This window comes from Ammospiza caudacuta, chromosome 27 (assembly GCF_027887145.1).
Source record: "Ammospiza caudacuta isolate bAmmCau1 chromosome 27, bAmmCau1.pri, whole genome shotgun sequence".
NCBI lineage: Eukaryota > Metazoa > Chordata > Aves > Passeriformes > Passerellidae > Ammospiza > Ammospiza caudacuta.
The window spans coordinates 5,750,403-5,770,940 of record NC_080619.1 but is presented as its reverse complement, the minus strand read 5'-3'; the positions used below and the strand labels follow the sequence as shown (position 1 = coordinate 5,770,940).

Here is a 20,538-nt window from a genome sequence, read left to right as displayed (position 1 = left end):
CAGGGGTGGAGATCATCCCCACTCCAGCACCAGGCTCTGGGAGAGGAGCTGCCCCTGCTGTCCTTGCCAGCGCTCCGGATTAGTGTGCACAGGGAATGCTGACTGTACCAGAACAAGGAATTCCGTGATAACATGCCCAGCTCAAAGGCAGAGTCTGGAACAGGGAGAAGGGCGAGAGCAAAAACCAAAGAGGAAATGTGTAAAACTCCTGCTGTCGGGGAAAGGCTGAGAGGACTTTGTGCTCTGGGCCCAGGGCACTGCAAATGGCACCCTGAGCTGATCAGGATGAGTCCTTACATCAGAGACCCAGCAGCACAACCCTCTGTTTGTGCTGTGGGCACTGCCTGCAGCTGCTCTCTATGCCACTTCTTGGACTGTCCTACCCCCAGACACTCATTTTCACAGAAGTGCCTGCCTCACCTTCTAATACTCAGTTAATGATTGACTTTTTAAAGTATTCCTCACAATAATAATAAACCTGCCAAATAGTGTGACCTGGGGGGCAAAAGTAACCTGGTCCTCCGTCTTTCAGAGCTAGAACTTCAGAGCTGGAAAAGTTTGGGTGCAGTAGGTTAAAAGTTAAATCAAAGTTAGAACAGTTAACTTGAAGGAAAAAAAAAAACCCTACAAATTCCAATCATTCAAGTACTCAAAGTTAAGGTGGTCCTGAAAGGAAGAAGCCTGAAAATGTACATAAGCACTATTTGAGCAGGAACTAGAAAATGCCTATTGGGAACAGGCCATGATTGTGGTGGAACAACATCTCTGCTGCATACAGGTAATACATTGAGACTCCTGGTGAGATTATTTGAGGATTTATTCTCTTCTTATTGAGGATTTCTTAGAATAGGAAAAATAAGTAAATGCAAAAAGCATCTTAGATTAAAAAAAAAAAAAAAAAAAAAAACACAAAAAACTGGCTGAAGAACAGTCATTTGCTGAAGCAGAAGGATGATTTTCCTGGGACAGAGATTATGTGCACCAAGGTGAGTAAAGGCAACCCCATGTCACCTGCTCCTCACCCTGTGCCCCCATTCTCAAACTGTTCTGCATCCCCACTGCCTCTTTTATATTCCCTTTTAATACAGGAAAAACCCATAACCTGACAAATGCTGATAGCACAATCCCAAATCTCCGTATTTACATCCCTGAGTGCTGCTGTTATTGACAGAGCCCTCCTCCAGTGGCTGCCATCAAACCAGTCATTTATTCAGCCAACACTATGCAAACACAGATTGTTTATTCAGGTACTGCTGACATTTCCTGCAGTTTGTTTAATCCACCGCAGGGACCCTGACAGGGGAGAGGGGGCATATTCACCACCAGTGGGAGATCCTGTCACAGCTCCCCATGCCATTCCCACTTGGTTATAAAACAGGAGGTAATTTTAGCAGCATTCTTTTTGTTTGTTTGTTTGTTTGCTTGTTTGTTTGTTTGTTTTTCTCTTTTTAGACACCAAAAGTTAAACCTTCTGAGGAAACTTTGGGAGCTCACTTGCCATTAGGAGCTGGAGAGCTGCATCCAGGCCTGGGATCCCAGCATAGAAAGGACAGGGACCTGTTGGACCAAGATGATCTGAAGGATGGAACAGCTCTGCTGTGTGGAAATACTGAAAGAGTTGGGATTGTTCATCCTGGAGAAGAGACCAAGGGTGGCCTAATTGTGACCTTCCAGTACCTGAAAGGAGCTTACAAGAAAGATGGAGAGAGACTTTTTACAAGGGCCTGGAGTGCCAAGACAAGGGGGAAAGGTTTTAGACAGCCAGAGGGCAGGGTGAGATGGGATACTGGGAAGAAATTGTTCCTTCTAAGGGTGGTGAGGCACAGCTTGCCCAGAGCAGCTGTGGCTGCCCCATCCCCAGAAGTGTCCAAGGCCAGGTTGGACATTGGGGCTTGAACAGACTGGGACAGTGGAAAGTGTCCCTGCCCATGGCAGGGAGTGGGACCAGATGATCTTTAAAGTCCCTTTGTGATCGTGTTCACAAGGGTTTTCAAATGAGGGAAGAGATGAGGATCTGACTCCATGTTTCAGAAGGCTTGATTTATTATTTTATGATATATATTACATTAAAACTATACTAAAAGAATAGAAGAAAAAGTTCTCATCAGAAGGCTGGCTAAGAATAGAAAAGAATGAATAACAAAAGCAGCTGTCCCAGACTCTCTGTCCGAGCCAGCTGACTGTGATTGGCCATTAATTAGAAACAACCACATGAGACCAATCCCAGATGCACCTGTTGCATCCCACAGCAGCAGATAACCATTGTTTACATTTTGTTCCTGAGGCCTCTCAGCTTCTCAGGAGGAAAAAATCCAAAGAAAAGGATTTTCATAAAAAGATGTCTGTGACATCCCTTCCTACTCAAACCATTCTATGATATCACAAGTGACACATTGACCTCAGCAGCAGCAACACAGCTGAAAATCTTGGATTCTGGATCAGAGTGCAGAGCTGTTGGGACACTTGCTGAGGGCAGGACCTGCCCATCTAGGAGATATTTGCCTTTCAGCCAACACTTTTATTCACACACAGTAAAGGTTTTCCCCTTTGTTCATTGCTTCCCACTGCCTTTCCAGATGCTTTTTGGCTGAGTGTTTGCCACAGAACTGTTCAGAACTGTAAAAAGCCAAAGGTTTTTACACCAGCCATTGAGCCACAGCTCCACTGGAGACATCCCAGCTTCACACTGGGGCTTTGACAGCTCAGTGTAAACACACAATTGCAGGCGTGCAGGTTAAAGGAATAATGAACAGGGAACAGCTGGAGGCAGGGGTCCAGCGCAGCATTACCTCTGCTTTACACACTGAGTTACTCCTGTGCAGTCAGGATGTGGAATTCCTACAGCAGGAACGTGGAGGTGGTTGGTGCCCTGTGTCAATAACAACCCAACAGGTGATGGAAAGCAAAATAAAGCATGTAGCAGAAACAGCTCAGTTCTAAATAATCAATGAAATCAATCAGGAGCCTCAATTTCTTAAGCTGAAATCCTTGGCTTTGCAATTCTAACATCATTTTCATTTCATGCTTAATATTATTTCCTAGACTCTCTTGGTTTGTTATTTTTAGAGGAATAGGAAAAGGAAATGCTCCACCCCCTACAGGACAATTTAAATGGGTCAGAAAAATTTTACAACAGAATTAGTATTAGGAAAATAAGATTTAATTTAATTGCAACTCTTTTTGAAAAGTAAAATTTTGATTAGTTTAATTTTATTTAATTTCACCTGTACTTGGAAAAAGATTGCTTCCAAACATGTTTCCAGGCTTTTGCAGAGTGAGCTTTCCCTCCTGATGTACACACACACTTCTCTACTATTTTCCAAATTTTTCCAGTTGGAAGACAGTAGAAATATGTGGGAAACGCTGTCAAGCTGTGGAACACTTTTCAAACTAAAATAACTTTCAGTTTTGAAAGTAACACTTACCAGGTGCTAAGTGTTTGATGGGCTCATTTTTAAAATGACTGACTGCATAACCCCAAAGTGGTTTTTAGCCTGTTTGGGCACAAAATGTCAGGGTCCTGCTCCAAAGAAGCTCCAGAGCTCTGGTCTGGTTGACAAGGTGGGAATCAGACACGGGCTGGACTCAGTGAACTTGGAGGTCTTTTCCACCTGCAATAATTCCAGGATTTTCTTAAAGCTGATGCATTTTTTTCCTTTAATCAAATCAAGTGCAGATCTATGTGATCACATGATGAATTATGTAGTAATATTATGACCCTGCCACAAAAATGGAAAATCAGTGGGCAGTGTGTGAACTCAAAGATTCCTAAAAAACAACCCGTAAATATCTGCAGGGGAAGCAGCATCTTTGGAAAACAATGATTCACACAGGTTTTGTTTTCTTTCCTTGCCATCCTGAGCACAACAGGGAGCTAACATGGGTAGTAGCTGCTAGCATGTTTGTCTTGCACCAACTGCTTCATGTCTGAGAAGAAAAGGAACCCTTTAAAGCATGATAAAGCTAAATATTTGTCCTGGTTCTTTTTTTTTTTTTTATTATTATTTTCCCTTGGATGAAGCGCTCCATTTCCAGTCACTTATTCCCCGAGTGTTCTGGCTTTTGAAACACCTTTTGATGTTTTGTTTCTCTTTCTCAAAATCCATTAAAGCAACATTTTGCCTTAAAGAGATTCCCAAAGAACCTGAAACGTGTTCAGATGATGGGGACTGGGGATCAGCACATACAGAGAACACAGAGTGGAAATATAATTCAGTCACAGGTGTATGGATTCTCTCAGCATAACCCAGAGAGGGGGAAGATGCCAACCTACAGGTGGATCCTTTTAATCTCATGGCATCATATACAGACTGAAGTAGGAAGAGGTTTTCCACAGCAATCACCACCTGGCATAGCTGTGTTACTCCTGAACAAATATCTTTAGCCTCGCTGTGATGGAATATCTAAAGTGGAAGTAATATACTGAATATTGACATTGAGTCGTGCCAGAGTTTGAGTTGGGAGGGTCCTGAAAGCTCATCTTGTTTCCACCCTGTGCCATGGGCAGGGTCACTTCTGACCAGACCAGGTTGTTCCAGGACCAATCCAGCCTGGCCTTGGACATTTCCAGGGATGGGGCAGCTTCTCTGGGCAACAAATCATTGCAATGTTATCCTTATAATCTAAAACTATTCAGGCAGAATCCCTCCAGACGTATGAAACAAACCAGATTTTAAATGGGATTTGCAGTGCTGGTGATTCTCAGGCAGTCAGAATCCAGTCACATTTACACAGATTGTGGATAAATGGGAAACTGCTGCCTTTGGAGCTGTCTGTTCTTCACTAGCACTTACTGCAGGGGATTAAAAGGACCAGTTACAGCTGACAAGAGACTGGGTTGAAGCTGTGCAGGTACAGGACTCTGCTCTGCCTCAGCGAGGCCGTGACACACCTCATTAAAACAGCACCGGTCCATTTTTGTGAAGGTGATAAAAATGTATTCTCTCAAAGCAACAAAGATCAGCTTTCACAACCTGTTTGCTAAATAGGTGCAATGTGAAATTACTTCCCCTGACAATGAGCATTCTAAGGGGACAGTACAGGCACAGCACAACATAACAGGAAATTTGAAATAAGAGCACACAGGGCATTATTAAGTGTCAACATTTGTTGGCGCTGACATATGGGACTAATCACAGTGCTTTTAGGGTTGATGTTAAGTTTATAATTTTTACAAGGATTGAGTAATGTTAAATATCACTGTGGGCGGGTATAATTGTTATTTAAAAGAAAATTGATACCAGATATGAAGGATCATGTCTACAGTCACTGTAACAAGCTGGTACTGCCTCTTTCAGGACAGCACAGTGATCCCAAATAAAATCATAGAATCACCATGGGTTGGAAGTGACCTTAAAGATCATTTTGTTTCAATGCCCTGAATGGGCAGGGACACCTTCCAGTAGATCAAGTCACTCAAATCATCTAGGACCCTTCTTGCTGTATCCAAACAAATTCTCACGTGCTGCTAAAAAATCCTCCAAACTCAATATAAAAGCTGTGCCACCAAATTTAGTGTTTACATCTGCCTCAAGAAGCACGAGCACAAATTAATCTCAGGCTTTGGCATTCATGAATTCCATGGCCAAAGTTAAGGGCTTGCCCTTGGTTTCAGAATATCATTAAATGGACCATCACCATCTTCATGATTTCCTATACTTTACTAATTCACTAATTTACTAATCCTTCTCTACAAGCAGATTATTATCAAAACCACTCTAAGTACTGGGGAGATAAAACAGAAGGAATGAGAATCAGAGCAGAAACTAAGAGAAACTCCCAAAGAGCGTTTCAACACCTGCATTTTGGGAGGCTTGTCCTGGACCAGGACATTGGATCAGGTGCTGGGAATCAAAGGATGCAGCTCCTCCCACCCTGGCAGATGGTCTACCTTTAATACCTTTAATTATTCTTCAGCAGCATGTGTTGAATACAACCTTTTATTTTTTTTTTTTTTTTTTGGTAAAGAAATGGACTGTTGACTTTACCTCCCTATGAGTGTTCCCATACTGAAAATTCCTGTTAGAGAAACCGTGGATGGGGAGGTCCCCACAAAACAGGGATCTGTCTGTAGCACTCCACAGCAATTATTTAGCATCAGAAAGACCAAAGTTGGCAAAATGAACACATGATCAAATTCCTGGGCAATATTAAAAAGCACTGGCTGCATTTCCTAGCTGTGGGAGCATAGGAGTGGGTTGCTTGGTAACAGCTCCTGCCACGATGTGCTCGGAAATCAGCCTTAAAAGCAACTCCCATGCCATTGCAGCGTTGCTACAGCAACATGCACAAGTGATGGATCCCAAGTTAGAGACACACCTTAAGCAAAAATATGTTTCCTGTCATTTTAAACCACTCTCCAACCCATAAATACGTGGTGTCTGCCGTTCTGAGCAGCTCCCAGCAAGGCTGGCTCCCAGGGGCTTTGTCAGCATTCGCATCGGTTGAGAATTTCTACGTGTAGGGAAGCAATTAGCAAGGGGGGGGGAAAAAAAAAACAAACCGTGATGTCTGCAGCTCTGGATTGCAGCATTTCATCCAACACTGAGGCGCCAGCACAGCAGCCATGTCCCTGCAGCCACACAGGGCACTCAGGAGCACGGCACAGGTTTCTCCCTGCGGGTGTGAGCTGCACTGGGGCTGCAGCAGGGACCGGGTGCCAGTGGGGCTGTGGCTTGGAAAACCCTTCGGGGGCTCAGCAGAGATGCTGCAGGTCCACCTGTGCCTCACACAGGTGGGATCTTTGGCCCACAGGAGACACCTGCAGCAGACCAAGCATAGGTCTCAGCCCATGGGGAGCGTCCTCATGGGCTACAGGTGAAGCCTGGGACAACTGACCAAGCAGGGAGGACAAATCCTCCCTATTTTGCAGGAGGGCAAATCACACCTTTGGATGATTGACTGTTGGGAAATTTAGTTGAATAGAGACTGGAAAAGTACAAAGCCGTGGCTAATTCCAAGTCTTGCACCTGTGAGATAGCGTGTCCTTGGGCCTAGCTGTAGTAGGATAACAAATAGTGAAAGAGACATGAGAAAAGAGAGATGTTACCCCTAAGGAATGAGGGAGAGTTAATGGTATAGTTTAACCAATAGATTGCTTGGCTTACAGAATATTCATAAGCTTATTATTTGCTGTATAAGTGTTTGATGCTTTTTTCAATAAACTGGACCTGTGATGAACCAGCTGGTGTCCTGGTCCCCTTCCTTCGACAGGGCTGTGGCTTGGAAAACCCTTCAGGGGCTCAGCAGAGATGCTGCAGGTCCACCTGTGCCTCACACAGGTGGGATCTTTGGCCCACAGGAGACACCTGCAGCAGGCCAAGCGTAGGTCTCAGCCCATGGGGAGCGTCCTCATGGGCTACAGGTGAAGCCTGGGACCAAGCAGGGAGGACAAATCCTCCCTATTTTGCAGGAGGGCAAATCACACCTTTGGATGATTGACCATGAACTTGCTGTTCAGGACCCCTGAGTGACCCAGGATAAACAGCTCAGAGGGAGATACCTGTGTGCAAGACACCCACTTTGATCTGAGAGCCTGTCCTGCTGCTCTCTCAGCGCACAGCTGTAACACAGTTAGAATATAGATACAGAATATAGATATAGAATCATGGAATGGTTTGAGTTGGAAGGGCCTCAGAGCCCATCTCATTCCACATTCCACCAGCCCAGGCTGCTCCAAGCTCCATCCTGGGACACTTCCAGGGATCCAGGGGCAGCCACAGCTTCTCTGGGCTCCCCATGCCAGGGCCTGCCCACCCTCACAGGGAAGGATTTATTCCCAATATCCCATCCCTCTGGCAGTGGGAGTTCATTCCCCTTGTCCTGGCACTCCAGGCCCTTGTCAAAAGTCCCTCTTCTGCTCTCTCAGAGCCCCTGTAGGTACTGGAGGGATCTCTAAGGTCTCTCTCTGCTCCAGGCTGAATGCTTCCAGCTCTCTCAGTCTCTCCCCATAACAGCGGTGTGCCAGCTCCCTGATCATAAAAACTAAATAGAGAGCTGCCATGTCCTAAAAAAACAGCCTGATGGGGAAAACCTTTACTACAGCCACGCAGAAGAGTAAGTTTGCTGACTCCCAGAAGTGAGTCCTTGCCCTGAAGTGGAAGAGTTCAGTCACTTTGCAGCATGTCAGCCCTAAATGTGCTTCCTTGGCTCCAGCAGCTGCTGGCCACGACCTCTCCTGCACACAGAGATGCTGCCACTAAACCAGACATTAACAGGGAGCTTCGCTTTCCAAAGTCACTCAGTGCCAGTGTATAACAATGTCAAATCCGTGCTCATCTCACGGGTGGTGCTGGATCCTCAGGCAAGGGCCAAGTGCCCATGATGAGCACAGACACAGAGCTCCTCTGTCTGTGGAGTGACTGGCAGCTGAGTATGAAGGGGGTTAACAAAAGATGAATTATTTTTCTCTGAAAAGGTCTAAAATGGCCCCACAAACCAAAATTATAAAATAATTACACCCCGCCTTGAGCCGAACACAAAAAGGTTATTCACTACAAAGCCCTAGCAACCATCTTAGCCTTAAAGGAAAAGAAAGCAGACTGCCAAAGCAGTAATGAAATGACACACAACTGCTAATTTCATGTCTGTTTTTCAGAGGTCTGTAATAATAACCAGTAATTGCTTACAAAGCAGCCATTCTTGCTCCCTAATTCCCACCTGAGGATATTGAAAAGCTTAACCATTCCCTGGTTGTATCTTTTAGGAGGTAATGTCCACTTCATGCCTTAAATATAGGCGGGCTTATTATTTTTTAAGGGAAAAAATCAAGTTTATAAGGCTCTATAAAGTGGTCAAGTGAGTCCAAAGGGCCAAACAGGACCAGCAATGACACCTGGACAGGTGGATTTATTTATTCTGTGACCCAGCACGTGGCAGTTTGGTGGCCTCAGCACAGCACAGTGCTGCAGGGCAGAAGGTCACCTTGCAGAGCCTTGACAGCTCTGGGCAGAAAAGAATGAGAGCTGCACAGGTTTATGTTGTAATTACTACTATTTCATCATCACCATTTGTGTGTCTTCCAAGAGGCCATGGATTTGTTACCGAGTAAACAGAGATCTGAAAATTATAGCAAAGACAGGCAGGATTAGGAAGAACTCCTCTAATTGTGCCTCAACACAATGCTACCACATAATCACAAGGAATTCGGTTCCAGAAGCAGAAATCTTTGTGCAGCTCCTGTGATCAGCCACTTGAGAGATGGAGCTGCCTCCAAAGATCGATCCTGCTGTCTGACTCAGGATTGACATTAACGGGTCTGCTGGTCTGCTCTGATGTACACAGGAATAAAATGGGATACAAAGAGACTTGTGGTGTCAGAAAAACACCAAACATGTTCACATAAGGTCCCTACTCAACACAAAGAGATGCAGGCACACAAATGTGCGATTAAACAGGAGGAATTTCGGTGCCACTCCTTGAGAATTCATCCAGCACTGTTCACCTCCTCAGCATCCAGTGCAGAATCTGCTCTGGTTTGAGTTGGAGAAACCCTCAAGGCAGTGTCGGCACAGTCACTGGAGCCCCAGTTTGAATTCCTGAGGCTCCTGCACTGAGCTCCTCATTCTCTCTCCAAAGGACAAGCTGTGCTCTTCATCAATGGGATGCAATGATCCAACCCTCTGCCTCAGCAGCATCTTCAAACCACCTCCATCATCCTTCAGCTGCTTCCCACACTAATCAGCCCCTGGATGTATGGGTTTGGTCCCCAGGGCCAATTTCTGCCTCATGTTCCCCAGGAATTCTGAATTGTAACCTAGAGCACAGCACTGCAACTGCTCTCTGTCACTCTGTGATGGCTAAAAAGCAATTCAATGAGCGTTATATCTTATTTACATCTGAAAGAGCTGAAGTAAAATATTCTGCGCAGACTATGCATAAGTACACAAAATTTCTGGTTCTTCACTAATGAACTATTGTGTTTAATAAAATTAATCTCATTTCACCCATGATAGATCTGGTTTAATTTTTGAAGCGGGGAAATTTATCCATGCAATTTGTAGAATGGGGGAGCCAAAATTCAAGAGATTCACTTTAAACCAATCAGGCAGTTGTTTTATTTATGTAGCACCCTTCAGAAGAACTATCTGAAGGCACTTGACAATGCAAAAATAACTCCACTTGGCAAACATCCAGGAGGGTGGTTGCTGCTGCTGCTGCTGCTGCTGCCCATGATGCTTCAGATGCTGCTTGTATGGCAAGCAGATTCCTTAAAGCTGCCTTTTTCTACCCAAATTTGCTTTGTATCCTAAAGTCACAGCTCCAGTCACTCCACACAGATATTTGCTGAGAGCTCAGGCTCGCAGCTTGTCTGACAACAAGGTGGGCTGACAACTCACCTTCCTCCCCATCATTTGGGATATCAGTTCCCCCATCACTTGGGATATCAGTTCCCCCATCATTTGGGATATCAGTTCCCACATCACTTGAGATATCAGTTCCCCCATCATTTGGGATATCAGTTCCCCCATCACTTGGGATATCAGTTCCCACATCACTTGGGATATTCCCTCCTATGCTCCGGGCAGGGCTCTGATTTATTTCTGCCTTTGAGAAGGAGATGGGAGGGGACAGGAAGCTGGCTGAGCCCTTTTTCTGCATTCTGCATGCACTGGTGCAACACAGGGCTGTGCGTCCTGCAACAGAGGAGCTGCAGGACACACACTCTGGTGGAGCTTTATGGAAAATACTCACAGAGCAGACTCAAAAGCAAAGTGGAGCTCCCGGAAACACAGCAGAGCCTCAGGAAATGCTGCTGTGCTGACTTGTGCCAGCAAGCCCTGCATGTTTTCATTATTTATAGAGAGCTGGAGCCGAGCACAGCAATGTGCGCTAGGTACAATGCGCTGCACAAACAAGAGGCAGCTCCGAAAACGCTCGGTCTGACAGCACCAAAGGAGCTCAGAAATCAACACAAAACACACTGGGGTGCAGGGTGGGAGGGTGCCATGGAGTAGAATCGGTTTTAAGAACCATTTTTAGAAAAAACAGGCCTTTGTGAACTCTGGATTAGAACAAAGGGGAAAAGCACAAAGCCAGTAAGAGTGAGAAAAGAGGGAGAGAAGGATCTGAACTGTGAACTGTGTAGGACTCAGGACGCCAAAGGTTCTGCGGATACACATCAGAAGAGAGCCCTCAACAGCACCTTGATGAGCTGGATCGTGATATGGAACAGATCAAGAACCTGAACCCACTGAACAAAGCAGCACAAGATGTTTTAAACAAGGGGAAATGAGCCCTGGCACAGCCAGTAGATGCTTCACTGCTAATTTTAATTTAGAGGCCCAACAGTGAACCTGGAGTTTAAAGCTGCGCTATCAAATGGCATGTCAAAATAAAAACTGGCATTTAGATTTGTGCGTCGTCATACAGGATTAGTTGCAAATGGTTTTTGGCTATGTGGCTTTGTCTTCTCTGCATAGCTTTCTGAAGGAACTGCTGGGATTAGGTTCAAGCTAAAATTCAGCCTCAGCTGAATTTTAATAATAAATTGAAATAATATAATAATATATAATATAATAATATATAATATAATAATATATAATATCTATAATAATGTATAATTATATATAATAGTATATAATAATATAATTTAATATATAATAATATAATATAATATAATATAATATAATATAATATAATATAATACTATATAATAATATATTATAGTATAGTGTAGTATAGTATAGTATTATATATTATTATATTACATTACATTGTATTACATTATAATATATATTATAATCTTATATATAATAATAAATATATAACAATATACTAGTAAATAATTAATAATATATAACAAAAATATTATAATATAATAAATAAATAATAAATAATTATAATCTTCACTACAAGAAGATCTACAAAGCATTATAACGACATGGAGAGAAAGAGCCCCAAGGGGTACAGTGCAACAAGCACATTTATTCTGCAAAGATTGATGCTAAGGATTTTTTTTTAAGGAATGTAGTAAAATACATTCTGGATAAAACCTCTTGTGCACCACAGACAGACTTGATTAACAAAGGCCTCCCATGCAAAACCACTTAATTCAGTCCCTTCACTAACCTGGAGGTTTTCCTGCCCCAGAGTGGGACGTACAATTGATGACTGGACCCCAAATCCTCTCCACGGGGAATGATGTCCCTACAATTGTTCAGACCTTGATTACAGCATTGTCTTTGCATCTCTTATCTCCACTCTGCATAAAACCCTTTGTTAAACACCGATGTCCCTGAGCTTCTGGCTCAGTAAAACACACTCCAGCAGTGACTGTGTTCAGAAGGTCAAAGGCACAGAACTGAGGCTTTGGTGCACACTTGTGTTTATACACTCGTGTTTATACAATAAGGCGTGTATTTAAAGGTGAAAAGCAGGATGTGTTGAGTGGTTAACTCTCTGGTTCCCTGCTGGCATCACTGGATGTACAGATTATACTAAAGGCTCTTCAGTGTTTTCTGCCCATCGCATAATACAAAAATATGTGCTTCAGCAGGGAAGAAGAAAAAAAAATCGGCAATTGTTGGCATTGACCCAAAAGGCATCAAAGGACAGATCCTGAATGGCAGACAGTAAAGTCAGTGCAAAATCAGGTCCTGCAGCATTCCAAGAGAAGCATTGGAGCAGGTTGCCCAGAAGAGCTGTGGGAACCCCATCACTGACTGAGGACAGGCCAGGCTGGATGGGCTTGGAGCAAACTGGGGTAGTGGAAGGTGATGGCAGGGAGGGGAACTGGGTGTCCTACAAGGTCCCTTCCAACCCAAACCTTTCTGTGATTCTGTGATTGTATAACCACTGGAGGGCAACAGTTCCTGTCTTACTGAATTCTAACAGCAACAGGGACACCCTGCTTTTCCAAAAAAAACCTCAAACACCACCAGTGAACTGACCAGCTCCACTTTCCTTCTCTGAAAAAATGCTGTCTCCAAGTTCCTGATACACATTTAACGCCTAATTTGGGGCAGGAAAAAAATGGTTAGAGCCCATTCTTTTCCTCAGGAAAATCTGTAAATTCCTCCTTCCTCCTATAGGAGCGGTTAGTCCCAATATTTTTGAGGGAATATTTTCGAGGGATTGATGCTCTGCAGGTTGGAACAGAAATGTGCCATGACAGGGAAGGGAGAACTTTGTGCTCTCACCTGAGACACCAGGTCACCAATACATGCAACACTTTGTCAGACAGACTTCAAAACCCTTTCAAGCCATTCAGAATTCCCCTTTCTCTTCCCAGGTGAGGTGGCCAGAGCAGGAGAGGTGACACAGCACAGAACAGATGGCACAGAGAAGCCTGTCCTGTTCTTGATGGGACAGACTGTGCCTAGTGTAAGCTGAGGGTTTTTCCTTCACTCCACAGATTTCCCAGTGTATTTTGCATGCTGGTTTTGTTGCTTTGGGTTTTGGTTTGGTTTTTTGGGGTTTTTTTTTTTTTTTTTTTTTTTTTTTTGGCTTAAGACATGTTGCTCAACAGAGCTTTTTCCATTCTTTTCTGGGAAGAACACGCTATTTTGGGAGATTTTCATCCAATGACCACTAAAAGAAAGGAAAGCACAGGAGTGAAAATCAAGAAGTTCAATCACCTCAGAAGCACTGGCTGGTTTTTTTTAGGAATACTGAATAAATAGATTACTGTGGGGGTTCCCCCTCACCCCCTGCAGAATACCTCTGAGGGTACATTGAGGACTTTTTTAGGACTCCCAGTTTTCCCCCCTGTCAGATCCAAGCTCAGTTTTCCCCGTTTCTCCCAGAATTTCTCCCTGCAGAGAATTCAGCGCAGGGGAGGCTCGGGCAGGCCCAGATTTCCCGTGAGCAGTTCCTGTGAGTGGTTCCTCACCCTGTGCTCTTCCAGGCCTTGGTGCTCCCACCCCACATTCCCTGCCCAGCACAACATCCCACAGCAGCTTCCCAACCTTCCCCTGAAGGATTTGGGCAGAAGGGAGGCTGGAGGATGAGGAAAAGGAGGAGAAAAGAGGAGGCACCTGCAGGTGAATCAGGGAACTCAATCTGCAAACGCTTTCCTCTCCTCCTGAGCTAAAGCCCTGCTTCCCATGGGCATTCCCAGCAGGAATTCCCCGCTCATCTACCATCCCAGCAAAGCTCATTAATCCCAGCACAAAACCCACGTCTTCCCAAAATCCTCCTCCCTTTCCTCACCAACTCCCTCTGCTGGGAATCAACACGGAGCCTGCACACACCTTGGAGGGGAAAACCTGCGAATTCCGGGCTTCCCGACCACGTTTTTGGGGGATAAAAAGGCGTAAAAGGGGAGGGGGCACCCGGATTTGAACCGGGGACCTCTTGATCTGCAGTCAAATGCTCTACCCCTGAGCTATACCCCCACCTGGGCAGGTTGGGCAGGTGAGACTACTTGTGGTCAGGTGAGGTTCCCTGTGCTCAGGTGAGGCTCTTCATGGCCAGGTGAGGCTCCTTGTGGTCAGGTGAGGCTCCTCACAGCCAGGTGAGGTTCCCTGTGGTCAGGTGAGGCTCCTCACGGCCAGGTGAGGTTCCCTGTGGTCAGGTGAGGTTCCTCATGGCCTGGTGAGGCTCCCTGTGGTCAGGTGAGGTTCCTCATGGCCTGGTGAGGCTCCCTGTGGCCAGGTGAGGCTCTTCATGGCCTGGTGAGGCTCCTTGTGGTCAGGTGAGGCTCCTCACAGCCAGGTGAGGTTCCCTGTGGTCAGGTGAGGCTCCTCACGGCCAGGTGAGGTTCCCTGTGGTCAGGTGAGGTTCCTCATGGCCTGGTGAGGCTCCCTGTGGTCGGGTGAGGCTCCTCACGGCCAGGTGAGGTTCCCTGTGGTCAGGTGAGGTTCCTCATGGCCAGGTGAGGTTCCCTGTGGTTGGGTGAGGCTCCTCACGGCCAGGTGAGGTTCCCTGTGGCCAGGTGAGGCTCCCTGTGGCCAGGTAAGGCTCCCTGTGGTCGGGTGAAGCTCCTCATGGCCAGGTGAGGTTCCTCATGGCCAGGTGAGGCTCCCTGTGGTTGGGTGAAGCTCCTCATGGCCAGGTGAGGTTCCTCATGGCCAGGTGAGGCTCCTCATGGCCAGGTGAGGCTCCCTGTGGTCACTGACGTGGCTCTGTCACATTCCAGGGGTGGCTGTCACACTCCAGCTGCTCCCAGCCCTGCCTGGCACACCCAGCCCTCCCTCACTGCCCTCACCACGCTCCTGGTAAGGCTGGTACTGAATTTCCCACCTGATGCCCTCTAAAAAGCCCCAAATGTGGCTCAAAGGAAAGGAGCATTTCCAGCATTGACTTCAAAATGTCACCACAGGCTGTTTGGTGTCAGGGTGTGCCCAGCCTGGCTCAGGAATTACTGCAACACCAAAAATCCTCCCCCAAAATGTTTAATCCAACCCTGGAAGCTGTGGAGAAATCCTTCACAAAGTAGGAGTGGTAAAACTGACCACAAAAGCAGATTTATTGGGGTTTTATTGGGGTGGTTCCTTACACAGTGCAGGTCCCTGTGATGCTTTCAGAAGGCTGAGCTGGAACTGAGGCCAGAATTCCAGAATAAAGCAGGGATTTGTTGAAAGCATCTCCTCCATGGATCCACCTTGGACAGCACAAGAGCCCAGCCAGGGTTGTACCCAAGGTGAACCAAAATGGTCACAAAATGAACCCAAAACGGTCACAAAATGAATCAAAAGGGTTACAAAATCCACGACCACTCACAGGGTCTCTCACCTTTATAAGTTCTGCTCCATTTGAATATTGGAGTTAATTGTCCAATCTTTGGGTTATGAAGTCCCATCCTTCTTGTTTTTCTCTCTCCAGCCCACGGTGTTTGTGCTCCTGGGCTGAGATTTGGATCATTTGTCCTTGGTGCCCAGCTGGAGCAGGAATTGTTTTGTCTCCCTGCTCTGTGCACAGAGCTCACCATCCCCTCATACAAGCCCAGACCCACACACTAAAGCAGCACAGAATCTATAAAAATATAAAAATTAAAACCTGAGGCATCACCGGCACTTCTGGACTGATGGTCACTGCTTGGGAAGACAGAAATCCCCTCCAGCTGCAGGTTTGGGGTGTTGGGATCACCCCCAGAGCAGCGCTGGGCCCTTCCAGAGCTCCAGGGAATAATCCACGTGCGCTCACCTGCTCCAAAATTCTGAAAACAGAATTTTGTGACAGTGACCCTCGGCATGTGCAAATCCCTGGCCAGGATTGCTCCTGCTGCCTGCACCCTGCTCTGGGATAGCCAGGAATAGCCAGGAATATCCAGGAAAGGTCAGAGAGGTTTAAAAACCCCGCCCAAAGCGGGGATTTGCGCAGCCTTGCCCGGGATGGTGCTGCTGAATCCAGGAGGTGTCGCTGCCTTCCCGCTCTGAGCGCGGCACGGAAACGCCGGGAGTGGCAAAAAATCATCGGGAATGGCACAGGAACATCGGGGATGGCACAGGAACGTCGGGGATGGGACAAAATTACCGCGAATGGCACAGGAACATCGGGAATGGCACAAAATTACCGCGAATGGCACAGGAACATCGGGAATGGCACAAAATTACCGGGAATGGCACAGGAACATCGGGAATGGCACAAAATTACCGCGAATGGCACAAGAGGAACAGGGAATGGCACAAAATCATCGGGGATGGCGCAGGAACATCGGGAATGGCACAAAATTACCGGGAATGGCACAGGAACGTCGGGAATGGCACAGGAACGTCGGGAATGGCACAGGAACGTCGGGGATGGCACAGGAACGTCGGGGATGGCACAGGAACGTCGGGAATAGGACAAAATTACCGGGAATGGCACAGGAACATCGGGGATGGGACAAAATTATCAAGAATGGCACAAAAGGCATTGGGAACTGCACAGGAATATCAGGAATGGCACAGAAACTTTGGGATGGCACAAAAGGAATCAGGGATGGCACAGGAACATCGGGGATGGCACAAAATTATCGGGAATGGCACAGGAGGAATAGGGAATGGCACAAAATCATCAGGAATGGCACAAAAGGCATTGGGAACTGCACAGGAATATCAAGAATGGCACAGAAACTTTAGGATGGCACAAAAGGAATCGGGAATGGCACAGGAACGTCGGGAATGGCACAGGAACGTCGGGGATGGGACAAAATTATCGGGAATGGCACAGGAACATCGGGAATGGCACAAAAGGCATCAGGAGTGGCACAGGAACGTTGGGAATGGCACAAAAGGCATCGGGGATGGCACAGGAACGTCGGGAATGGCACAGGAATGTCAGGAATGGCACAGGAGGCATCGGGAATGACCCAGAACCATCAGGAATGGCCCAGAATCACCAGGAATCTGCAGAAGTGCAGCAGGGATGAGCTCGGTGCCAGCTGGAGGTGGGAATTGCCCCTTTTCCAGCCCCGTGATTTGGGGTCAGGGCTGGAGGTGGGAATTGCCCCTTTTCCTGCCCCATGATTTGGGGTCAGGGCAGCCATTCCAGGCATCGGGGACCCAAAGCAGAGCCCCAAAGCCACCCCACCGTCACCCGGGAGCCCTGGGGTGAAGTTTCCCCGTCCTGTGGGCCAGGGAATCCCAGCTCCCACCCAAACCATCCCTCCTTTTGCTCCAGGAGCACCACAAACAGCCCAAGCTCCTCCCTGGACATCTCACTCTGCTCCTGAAGGTTCCAGCTGACCCCGAGCTCAGCCCAGGCTCTCCAGGTGACAGCAGAGCCGGGCCCTGTCCCCAGCCAAGGGACGTCATCCCTCAGCTCCCAGTGCTGCAGCTCAGCCCCAGGCACTGTTTCACTCTGAACAGCTGAATTGCCCATTCTGGAAGAAAATTCTGGGATTTCTCCAATTCTGGGAGCTCCAGCACAAAGGCACAGACCGCTCCCAGCTCCCCTCAGACTCAGGATCACTAAAATTTGAGCCACTCCAGGGATTCTTCAGGAACCTGCCTAAAAAAAAAACAGAACTCAAATCCCCCAATCCCATTTTCCAGCTGGGGTTTCCCATGAAATCACCTCCCAGCACAACCCTGCTCCTGTTTGGAATGAAAACACCACGGAGTTGGTACAAGGAGTTTTATTTTGTATCCCTGGCCAGGGGCAGGATCGGGATCAGGCGATGCTGCCGGCGTTGGAGGCGATCCTGGGCCACAGATCTGCACATTCCTTGGCCACGGGGCCTGTGATGGCTGAGCCTGGAAAACAGGGACAACAACAACAGCCCAAGGTCAGCGAGGCTCACCTGATCCCACAGAAGCTGTGGCTGCCCCTGGAAGTGTCCAAGGCCAGGCTGGAGCACCCTGGGATAATGGGAGATATCCCTGGGGATGAGCTCTGAGCTCCCTTCCAACCAAACCATTCTGGAATTCTGTGATTTAGAGCTCACAGGTGGTTCAGGGCAGCATTTCCCAGCCAAAATCCCACTCTCTGAGGGGAATCTTGAGTCCTTTTTCCCCACGGGACACAATTGCCAGGCTCACCTTTCATTTCTCCTTTGTTATTTACAATCACTCCTGCGTTGTCCTCGAAGTACAGGAACACCCCATCTTTTCTCCTGTAGGATTTCCGCTGCCTGATCACCACTGCTGGATGCACTGGGAGGAAAAAGTGTCACAGCCCTCAGGAAAAGCACACATCCCACAGGAATCAAACCCAGATTCGGGGTGGGTGTTGTTTTGCACCCATATTTGTGGTGTTTTACTCAAAAGTTAATACTTTATAGTCAACAGTCCCATTAAAACTGACCATGAAATATCTGCTCCACCTACATTTGGAAAATCCAGGGTTTTCTCACTCTTACACCTTTATTTTGAAGTTAATTATTAATTCACAAACAATATTCAGCAAAAACTCCTCTGGAGCAGGAGCAAACCCATGGCAGGGGGTGCACCTGGATGAGATTTAAGGTTCCTTCCCATCCAAATCATTCCGTAATTTTCAATTTTATGGATCCATGCGACATCATTTCTCTTTTACTGATGGACAGCTGGGCTCAGGAGGGGATTTAGGGAAGGAATTCCTCCCTGGTACAGGTTGCCAGAGCAGCTGTGGCTGTCCCTGGATCCCTGGAAGTGTCCAAAGCCACCTGGGGCAGTGGAACATGTCCCTGCCCATGGATGGGGTTGAAGGTCCCTTCCCACCCCGCCCATTCCAGGATTCCCAAACCCCGTGTCCCACCGCTGATTGAAATCAACAGCACCGGCAGCTGCCACTTCACCCAAAAGCGGCGCCTTTGCTCTGCCCTTCCACGACAACTCCCTGAGCCACGGCACGGACCCAACGAGTGCTTTAGAGAAGGGGGAGGTGACTCCGCGACTCTCCGGGGACAATTCGGGACGGCGGTGGCGGCACTCACCCTTCTTCCTCAGCTCCGGCTTGCCCTTCTTCACCGTGGCCATCACCATGTCACCCACGCCGGCCGCCGGCAGCCGGTTCAGGCGGCCCTTGATGCCCTTCACGGAGATGATGTAGAGGTTCTTGGCCCCTGCGGAGAGCGGCGCCGCCGTTATCCCGAGACACCGGGCAGCAGCGTCGCCCTTAGCCCGGGACACGTCCCACTGCAGGGACACCCCACGGCGCTGCCACTACCACGGGCCCAGCGAAGATTCCAGAAGGAAAACGGAGGTTTGGGAATTCAGGGAACACCTCACCGTGAGGTTACTGAGGGGGCCTTTCCCGAGGGGCTGCCCCGGTTCCCGGCCCGTCCCCCCGGCCGCCCCCGCGGTCCAAGCCCCGCACTCACCGGTGTTATCGGCGCAGTTGATCACGGCCCCCACCGGGAGACCCAGCGAGATGCGGAACTTGGCCCCGGACGAACCTCCGCGTCCTGCGGGTCGAGAAGAGCGTTAAGAGCCCGGTACCGCCTCACGGAGCGGCCGCGGCCTCACGGGGAGGGCGACGGCGCCATGACCCGCGATATCCGCTCCCGCCCGGGCTCAGGCGCCTCTTCCCGGGTCCCCGCTGCGCCGGGGCGGCCACGGGGACGCCGGATGGCGGCGGATGGAGCCGGATGGCGGCGGAGAGCGGCGCCCGCCTCACCTCTCTTCGACATCTTGGCGGCGGAAGAGGCGGCGGATGTCACGTGACGCGCCCGCCCCGCCTCGCTCCGCGCGTGGCGCCCCCTAGCGGCGGCGGGAAACGAGACACCCTCACCGGCACCGGCGGCACCGGCGGCACCGGGAGGGAGCGACGGGGACGGAAAGAACGACCACGGATAATTGGGGCGAGAAAACTTGGGATTGAAGGGAGGAAAAAAAAAAAATAAGCTAAACAAGGGGGCACCCGGATTTGAACCGGGGACCTCTTGATCTGCAGTCAAATGCTCTACCACTGAGCTATACCCCCGCTGCTCACCAGGCGCGGCTGGGTGATACTTTACTGTACACTCCGTGCTGTTCTGTGAGTGAAATGGAGGCTATGCGCGCGCGCAAATGTGGCCGGCCCGCCTTAAACCTCCCCCCCAATACCCCGGAAATATCGACAAAAAACCGAAAAAAATGGGTAAAAGGTTGAAAACACTTCTCGAGGGGGCACCCGGATTTGAACCGGGGACCTCTTGATCTGCAGTCAAATGCTCTACCACTGAGCTATACCCCCACTCGCCGCGCGCTTCGC

The 20,538-nt window shown here is 48.1% G+C and overlaps 1 protein-coding gene and 3 non-coding genes across 4 annotated transcripts; all 4 read right to left on the bottom strand.

Annotated features, from left to right (window-relative positions):
- Positions 1–14,264: 14,264 nt before the first annotated feature.
- TRNAC-GCA (transfer RNA cysteine (anticodon GCA)) lies at positions 14,265–14,336 on the bottom strand. Its single transcript has one exon. It is a non-coding gene; the product is annotated as a tRNA-Cys (tRNA).
- Positions 14,337–17,985: 3,649 nt separating this feature from the next.
- On the bottom strand, positions 17,986–20,101 carry RPL23 (ribosomal protein L23). Its single transcript, XM_058820628.1, has 5 exons — positions 19,963–20,101; positions 19,667–19,750; positions 19,280–19,408; positions 18,405–18,518; positions 17,986–18,119 (listed from the first exon to the last, which is right to left on the bottom strand). The coding sequence occupies exons 1-5, from the start codon at positions 19,973–19,975 to the stop codon at positions 18,037–18,039; spliced, it is 423 nt and encodes a 140-aa protein (XP_058676611.1). The 5' UTR covers positions 19,976–20,101; the 3' UTR covers positions 17,986–18,036.
- Positions 20,102–20,196: 95 nt separating this feature from the next.
- Positions 20,197–20,268, bottom strand: TRNAC-GCA (transfer RNA cysteine (anticodon GCA)). Its single transcript has one exon. It is a non-coding gene; the product is annotated as a tRNA-Cys (tRNA).
- A 180-nt stretch (positions 20,269–20,448) lies between these two features.
- Positions 20,449–20,520, bottom strand: TRNAC-GCA (transfer RNA cysteine (anticodon GCA)). Its single transcript has one exon. It is a non-coding gene; the product is annotated as a tRNA-Cys (tRNA).
- Between the last annotated feature and the right edge of the window lie 18 nt (positions 20,521–20,538).

What these genes read in the sequence shown, in the direction of transcription:
- RPL23 (XM_058820628.1), bottom strand. An exon ending in CAACTGCGCCGATAACACCG is followed by an intron (nt 19,409 to 19,666) that starts GTGAGTGCGGGG and finishes CGCTCTCCGCAG; the next exon opens with GGGCCAAGAACCTCTACATC. An exon ending in GCCGGAGCTGAGGAAGAAGG is followed by an intron (nt 18,519 to 19,279) that starts GTGAGTGCCGCC and finishes TTTTCCTCCCAG; the next exon opens with TGCATCCAGCAGTGGTGATC.